Here is an 8,798-nt window from a genome sequence, read left to right as displayed (position 1 = left end):
CAACTATGCATTAAAACAATATTGTCATATTTTTTGAAATTTTATCAAAATCCATGTGTTAACCCCTTCAAAAATATTGAGTTTTTGGTAAATATTTTATATACTGAACCTATAATCGTTAGTGTTGTTTTAAAAATTCTAACCATATTCTAAATTTGTATTAATTTATGCTAAACTCTCTTACATGGTAAATGAGCATCGTTCAATTGTTTTTACAAATTAATTTAGTAATACTTCATATACTCAGTAAATTAGTGGACTAACCATTATAAAATCGCTATTATCTTGAAAAATAGGAACAACAAAGGCTCCATACCTCTTTGAACATAATCATATGTTAGTGAAGGATGCAACTATGCATTAACAACAATATTGTCATATTTTTTAAAAAAAATTCAAAATCCATGTGTACCCCTACGAAAATTTTGAGTTTTTGGTAAATGTTTTATATACTGAAACCTATAATATTTAGTGTTATTTTAATATTTCTAACCACATTCTAGATTTGTATTAATGTATTTTAATCTCTTTTTCATGGTATATGGAAATCGTTATACTTTTTTATAATTTAATTTAGTAAAACTTCATATACTCCCTAAATTAAGGGACTAACCATTATAAAATCGCTATTATCTAGAGAAATTGAGACAAAAAATATTCCAAACCTATTTGACCATCATCATATATTAGTACATGATGCAACTATGCATTAAAACAATATTGTCATATTTTTTGAATATTTTTTCAAAATTCATGTGTTAACCTTACAAAAATATTGAGTTTTTGTAAATACTTTATATACTGAAGCCTATAATATTTAGTGTTGTTTCAAAATATCTAACCACATTATACATTTGTATTAATGTATTTTAAGCACTTTTTCATTTTATATGAGAATTGTTATAATTTATTTATCAATTAATTTAGTTAAACTTCATAATACTTCCTGAATCGATGGAATAACCACTATAAAATCACTATTTTCTTGAAAAATAGAGACAACAAAGTCTCCATACCTCTTTGAACATCATCATATGTTAGTGCAGGATGCAACTATGCATTAAAACAATATTATCATATTTTTTGAAATTTTCTCAAAATCCATGTGTTAACCCCTACGAAAATATTGAGTTTTTGGTAAATACGTTATATACTAAAGCCTATAATCTTCTGTGTTTTTTAAAAATTTCTAACCATATTTTACATTTGTATTAATGTATATTAAACTCTCTTTCATGATAAATAGACATCGTTCAATTGTTTTTATAAATTAATATAGTAAGACTTTATATACACCCTAAATTAGTGGACTAACCATTATAAAATCGCTATTCTCTTGAAAAATAGACACAACTAAGGCTTCATACCTATTTGAACATCAGCATATGTTAGTTCAGGATGCAACTATGTATTAGAACAATATTTTCATATTTTTAAAAAAAAATTCAAAATCCATGTGTTAACCCCTATGAAAATTTTGAGTTTTTGGTAAATGTTTTATATACTGAAACCTATAATCTTTACTGTTGTTTTAAAATTTCTAACCATATTCTACATTTGTATTAATGTATTTTAAGCTATTTTTCATGATATATGGGAATCGTTATAAATTTTTATAATTTAATTTAGTAAAACTTCATATACTCCTTAAATTAATGGACTAACCTTTATAAAATCGCTATTATCTAGAGATATTGAGACAAAAAATGTTCCAAAACTATTTGACCATCATCATATATTAGTACATGATGCAACTATGCATTAAAAAAATATTGTCATATTTTTTGAAATTTAATCAAATTCTATGTGCTCCCTACGAAAATATTGAGTTTTTGGTAAATACTTTATATACTGAAGCCTATAATCTTTAGTGTTGTTTTAAAAATTCTAACTATATTCTACGTTTGTATTAATGTAAGATAAACTCTCTTACATGGTAAATGAGCATCGTTCAATTGTTTTTACAAATTAATTTAGTAATACTTCATATACTCCGTAAATTAGTGGACTGATCATTATAAAATCGCTATTATCTTGAAAAATAGGAACAACAAAGGCTCCATACCTCTTTGAACATCATTATATGTTAGTTAAGGATGCAACTATGCATTAAAACAATATTGTCATATGTTTTGAAATTTTTTCAGAATCCATGTGTTAACCCCCGTACGAAAATATTGAGTTTTTGGTAAATGTTTTATATTCTGAAGCTTATAATCTTTAGTGTTGTTTTAAAATTTCTAACCACATTCTACATTTGTATTAATGTATTTTAAGTTCTTTTTCATGGTATATGGGAATTGTTATAATTTTTTATAAATTAATTTATTAAATCTTCATAATACTCCCTAAATTGAAGGAATAACCACTATAAAATCACTATTTTCTTGAAAACGGAGACAACAAAGGCTCCAAACCTCTTTGAAAATCATCATATATTAGTGCAGAATGCAACTATGCATTAAAACAATATTGTCGTATTTTTAAAAAAAAATCTCAGAATTCATGTGTTATCCTCAACGAAAATATTGATGTTTTGGTACATGTTTTATATACTGAAGCCTATAATCTTTTGTGTTGTTTTAAAATTTTAACCATATTCTACATTTGTATTAATGTATGCTAAACTTTTTTTCATGGTAAATGAGCATAGTTCAATTGTTTTATAATTTAATTTAGTAAAACTTCATATACTCCCTAAATTAGGGAAATAACCATTATAAAATCTTGTTCTATACTCAAGCTAATAAATTAACAAATGTAAAAATACTCTCCCTGACGCGTTTACCAAGACCCTCGTTTCTCGACGTCGGTGGAGCGGGAGCTCGCCGGCGTCGCATCCGTTCCGTCTTCTTCATGGTTTCTCTTGCTCCAAGTCAAAGCTCTCGTTCTGCTTCTTGTTTCGCCTTTACTCAATCATTTGTTCTGGATCTGGGGATATCAAAACTGGAGAAGACCTTCATGGTCTCTGCTTGGCTTTTGAAGACCACCGGACCTGCATTCTCCACCGGGGACTCCCGAAAACTCGGTAAAAAGACCACCTCTCCCCACCTCGACACACACAAAGGATGGCTCTCTCTCTGCAACAGATCTGCAACTTGCTCCGTTTGCGCAAATGGCACCTCGATTCAACTCTTTCCCTTCTCTGAGTTCAACTTTCAGCTGCGCTCCAGATCTGAGAGGACCTCCATGGGGTGCTTCGGAACTGAGCTACTCTCAGATAAAGCTCAAAGCTCAGAGATAAAGAACACCTCAAGCTGCAGCAGTTCATCACCTTCACGTTACAAACGGGACTCCGTATTTCTCCGGAGTGGCTACTCAATCCATAACCTTCCGATCTTACTGGTCCCCTCTCCTCCATCTTGCGCCACCGCCCTTCATCCCAGAGGCGAGGTGTGCCCTAACCCCACCGCACGCACGCTGCTTTTCGAGCTCAGATCCGACGAGCGTGATGCTGACATCAGCCCTTCCATTTCCTTTATATGGGCCAGGCCCATACAATTTTCAAAAGGTGTCAGCCCATTCTCTATCTTTCAAAATATTAATTTGAATGAGAGGACCAAGCCCAGAACCTGTCTTTTGGTTTTGGTTATATTTAATAGTTTTTCAATGAGTCTCGATGGATTCACCGAACCTTTGATCCAAACTATTGTGAACACGATGTCATATCCTTCGATTCAGAAGTGATCTTTACTTTTGTGGTTGTCAGTGGATTCACCAATACCATCATCATCTAAGACCTTCTCCATGAGAAGTGTCATCTCTCCTGCTATAAAGCAGATGAAGTTGTCAAAATCTCTAACCGTTTTGTTATCTTGTGGAGCGGTCCGTATGGGGCCTGAAGATGCAACGGATTTCGTTTCGACGATATTCCGAGGTGTGGATTGTCTATCAACGTCACGATATAATGTGACTAAGTTTCAACTTTCCGGCTTTGCTGTGAACCTTACTGTGACGCATTCGGGTTTTACTCAGAATTCGCTGTCATTTTATCATAGAGATTTCTCTACTCCTATCGTTTATGTTGTATTGTCTCTTTGTACTGTTGGTAGAACCAGGATTATTCCTTCTTCAAAGTGTAGTCCGAATGTTTAAGTATTAATGAAAGTGGTGTTCAAAAAAAAAAAAAAAACCATTATAAAATCGCTATTATCTAGATAAATAGAGACAAAAAATGTTCCAAACCTTTTTGACCATCATCGTATATTAGTACATAATGCAATTATGCATTAAAACAATATTGTCATATTTTAAAAAAAAAAATCAAAATCTATGTGTTGACCGACCCCTTACGAAAATATTAAGTTTTTGGTAAATACTTTACATACTGAAGCCTATCATCTTTAGTGTTGTTTTAAAGTTTCTAACCATATTCTACATTTGTATTAATGTATGCTACATTTTCTTTCATGGTAAATGAGCATCGTTCGGTTGTTTTTTATAAATTAATTTAGTTATACTCAACAACATGCATGGATTATTTTACTTTTTGTTTTCAGAAAACTACAAACCATGCATGTTACCAACCCCAGTCATACAGTGCATGAGTGTACAGAATATTTTGTAATTATTATTTTTTAAAATAAATGAATTGTTATATTATGAATGTTATAAGTTTTAAAAGTTTCTAGCTAACTCGGAATGATCGTAAGTAAGTACTTCAGAATTCAGTCAACCAACACTAAATTGTGGATAACCTCAACAAAATCTTCTTTTTGGATAAGATAACCTCAACACAATCTATATATGAGACTGCATTGGACTTTTTTTTTTTTGAGAAAACTGCATTGGACTTTCATAATCTATAGTAGTAGTACGTAACATTTTGAACTGCATTGAAACTTTCATAGTATACAAAATAAACTAATGCAAATTGTCTAATTTGTCCAAAATTATCGATCATCTTTTGTGTTTTAGCTAAGCCAGCCAGCTATTGTTCATGTTCAATATATACAGATATTATTCTTTTTTGGTCAAAGGCACAATATATACAGATATATATGTCTATATATAGGGTTAATTATATATATCAAACTCAGAACAAAACAAAGTTTAAGGTCTAAAATTACGGTGGCTTCTAAGCTCTCCTCTCATCCGTTGAGTTATATATCCCTACAAAGAAAAACTACGTTTCTTTCACATATTCTACAAATAAATTGATACGTATTGTTCGTTGACTTGAAAGGGTAACTAAGAAGAAAATGGCAAGAAGAGAAGACGATATGGAGAAAGTGAAAGACAAATCTGAGCCGTTGCTGCTTCCGGAGAATGGATCCGACGTCTCAGAAGAAGAAGGAGCGTCGTGGATGGTTTGTCTAAGCACATTCATTGCCGTTTGTGGTTCCTACGAGTTTGGAACCTGCGTAAGTTTCTTTTAATTAAGATTACAAAGAAAAATGAAAATTTGTTATTCATACGAGAAAATTTCCACACTTTTTTATTAATAGGTGGGGTATTCCGCTCCGACCCAGTTCGGGATAATGGAAGAACTTAATTTATCATATTCCCAGGTTTAAAATCATATGAAGTATTCAACATTTAGATTTGTTTTACGATGATTTTCTTACTAATCCACTTTTTAATTTAGTTTTCAGTTTTCGGATCTATATTGAATGTGGGAGCAGTTCTTGGCGCTATAACATCGGGAAAGATCTCTGATTTCATCGGTCGGAAAGGGGTACAAAAACATAGCTTAACAAAAAGTCAAAAATTATATGTTGTGTTATAATAGTAAATGTATTCTTCATCTCAATATGCACACAAGAATCAAATTAACATTTTATGATATTTACATTTTTACTATATTTTGTTCAACAACAAAACAAAATGCATATATTTTTTTGGTCACATGCATGTGGATTTTGCGACAGGCCATGAGGTTGTCTTCGGTGATCTCTGCCATCGGCTGGATGATTATATATTTCTCCAAGGTTATTCAGTGTGCTGAATATTCTTCATTTTTTTCTCTTACAAACTTACAGAATATTGGCGTTTAGTATCGTCATTTTAAATTTTGTTCAATTATTAACTAGGGTGACATACCTTTGGACTTCGGTAGATTTCTCACGGGTTATGGTTGCGGTACCCTTTCGTATGTGGTATGACATTTTCCAATTGTTATAAACAAAACCATTTGTCGATGAAACGATGAAAAAATTACATTTTAACTTAATATTCACATTTGCATTTGTCTTTTTCTAGGTTCCGGTTTTCATCGCCGAAATTAGTCCGAGAAAACTACGAGGAGCATTGGCTACGCTTAACCAGGTGATGCATTTTATTTTATTCGAATGACAAATGTATGTGACTACAATAGAGTCAGAGACAGTGCCGTGCGAAGAGTTTTAGGGGCCTAAGGCAAATTTTAAAAATAAATTTATTTACAACCGTAATAAAAACAATTTTCTAATATGATATATTATTTTCACCAAATACACAAGTCTAATACTGTAAAATAATACGTTTATAACGTAAATATGTTATATTATGTCATATAGAAAAAAATACATGAATTCAAAAAGTAAGTTAATTAATTTTCGTATAAATGTTTTTTTTTAAATAAGTCTAAACCACTATAATAGAAATTATTTTAAATTTTGGGGCCCTAAAAACAGTCATATTAATCGGGGGCCTGAGGCGAATGCCTTTTTTAATACAATGTAGGCACGCCTCTGGTCAGAGACAGGACATGTATTCCAGCTTGTGTTAGGTCTAGTCTGTGGTTAAAATTGTATTAGGGTTGTTTTGTAAAGTCTTTAACATATTATGGTTTTTCTAACTAAAATATTTTTTTATGATATTTCTGCAGCTCTTTTTAGTAATCGGATTGGCTTCCATGTTCCTCATAGGTGCCGTCATAAACTGGAGAGCTCTTGCACTAACTGGTAAATTTGTTTGTGCACTAGCTAATACATTTGAAAACATTTGGTATTGGTTTTAGCAATAGTAGCAAAGATGGTATTATATTTCATTTGTTATAATAAAACTGGTTTGGTTAATTAATTTCAGGAGTTGTACCGTGTGTGATTCTATTTTTTGGGACTTGGTTCATTCCCGAATCACCTAGATGGCTGGTATTATTAAAGTTTGAAATTCAATTTCGGTTTGGTTAAGGCTTTAGAATCTATGGTTGAAAACTTACCCAAGCCTCTCAAATGCTTTTGGCGTTTCAAGGAAATGGTTGGCCGCCACCGCGATTTCGAAATTGCGTTGCAAAAACTGAGGGGTCCTAACGCCAATATCGCAAGAGAAGCCGATGAAATCAAAGTACGTTTTGAACCAAAGACTGGATTACAAAACCGGTTCCGGTACGTGACATTGCATTTTATAAAACTTTCTATAACTCCGGTTTTTGGATTTCGGTTTACAGGAGTACTTAGCGACTATAGCGCACCTTCCGAAAACCACACTACTAGACCTTATTGACAAAAAGAACATACGTTTTGTCATTGTAAGAATCTCTAATTCAAATAACCATGCTTCTCGGGTCACTTTGGTTTTTAATTATAGCTGTATTATACCAGGTTGGAGTTGGTTTAATGTTTTTCCAACAATTCGTTGGAATAAATGGGGTTATCTTCTATGCACAGCAAATTTTTGTATCAGCAGGTTATAATTTGAACCGGATCTAGTTAGTTTTGATTTCCAACAGGTTTAATTTCTAGACCACTCATCGGTTTTGTACGGGTTTGGGTGTACCAGGAGCATCTCCAACTCTTGGAAGCATTCTATACTCGATCGAACAAGTCATTCTTACAGCTCTAGGCGCAACGTTACTAATTGATCGGCTTGGAAGAAGACCACTTCTTCTTGTATGGTTCTTGCTTCCATTTTCAAGAAAACAAAGAATACCGATTTGGATTATTCGGTCTGACCATATTAAAGTATTGTAGGCTTCAGCTGTGGGGATGCTGATTGGATGTTTGCTCATCGGAAATTCATTTCTTCTAAAGGTCAATATCAAACAAAAATGAAGAAAAAAAATCTTAGAGCATAGTTTAATTAACCGATTTTATTTTGTTTTTGACGTTGATTAACCAGGCCCATGGTTTAGCACTTGATATCATTCCGGCCCTAGCAGTTAGCGGTGTCTTGGTAAGCATCTATGAACTCAGGTTTTGGTTGTTAAGCTTTGGATTGGTCCGGTTTACAGATCGGTTAACTAGGAATTCCATTTGCAGGTCTATATCGGTTCATTTTCGATTGGAATGGGTGCAATCCCATGGGTTATAATGTCTGAGGTAGTATCAAAACGATAAAGTATGTTCATATTGTCATTGCCATGATGTTTTCTAACTTACTCTTATTTTTCTAGATATTCCCAATAAATTTGAAAGGAACTGCTGGAGGACTTGTCACTGTTGTGAATTGGCTTAGTTCGTGGTTTGTTTCCTTAACGTTCAACTTTCTCATGATCTGGAGCCCTCATGGTATTATATTATTCTTCATTCGAACAAATTATTGTTTTTATTGTTTCTATTATTGACAATTTTTGGTTTTCAGGTGCATTTTATGTCTATGGTGGGGTTTGTGTATTGGCCATTATCTTCATAGCAAAACTTGTTCCTGAAACCAAAGGCAAGACATTGGAAGAGATTCAAGCAATGATGATGTAAATTATTAAATTTCAATATGTATTAAGTTATACCAATATCTGCATGCAAATGCATTTTATTTTTAATGTTCTATTGGTTCAAAATATCGTAGCAGTGCTTTTCTACATTTTCTTGCATATTCTAAGAATTGTTAAGCTTTATTTGTCTTGTTTTTAGTATTTTCATAATTTTATTATTAAAACA

The 8,798-nt window shown here is 32.4% G+C and overlaps 1 protein-coding gene across 3 annotated transcripts; it reads left to right on the top strand.

Moving 5' to 3' along the window:
• Nucleotides 1–2,738: 2,738 nt before the first annotated feature.
• Nucleotides 2,739–8,798, top strand: LOC125590217 (sugar transporter ERD6-like 8). Of its 3 annotated transcripts, none has more exons than XM_048763540.1 (18): nt 2,739–3,511; nt 5,186–5,363; nt 5,448–5,510; nt 5,588–5,677; nt 5,871–5,930; nt 6,033–6,098; nt 6,202–6,267; nt 6,809–6,884; nt 7,009–7,073; nt 7,174–7,266; nt 7,370–7,450; nt 7,524–7,608; nt 7,702–7,811; nt 7,893–7,952; nt 8,041–8,094; nt 8,181–8,240; nt 8,315–8,429; nt 8,503–8,798. In XM_048763540.1, exons 1-18 carry the CDS (start codon nt 3,483–3,485, stop codon nt 8,613–8,615), a joined length of 1,464 nt encoding a protein of 487 aa, XP_048619497.1. In that variant the 5' UTR covers nt 2,739–3,482; the 3' UTR covers nt 8,616–8,798. The 3 variants fall into 3 exon arrangements, with proteins under 3 accessions (XP_048619497.1, XP_048619532.1, XP_048619510.1); XM_048763575.1 differs by lacking the exon at nt 2,739–3,511 and adding an exon at nt 5,022–5,096 and having other exon boundaries at nt 8,503–8,792; XM_048763553.1 differs by lacking the exon at nt 2,739–3,511 and adding an exon at nt 5,029–5,101 and having other exon boundaries at nt 8,503–8,792.

Source organism: Brassica napus, chromosome A1, assembly GCF_020379485.1.
Source record: "Brassica napus cultivar Da-Ae chromosome A1, Da-Ae, whole genome shotgun sequence".
NCBI lineage: Eukaryota > Viridiplantae > Streptophyta > Magnoliopsida > Brassicales > Brassicaceae > Brassica > Brassica napus.
This window is presented reverse-complemented; position numbering and strand designations above follow the sequence as displayed.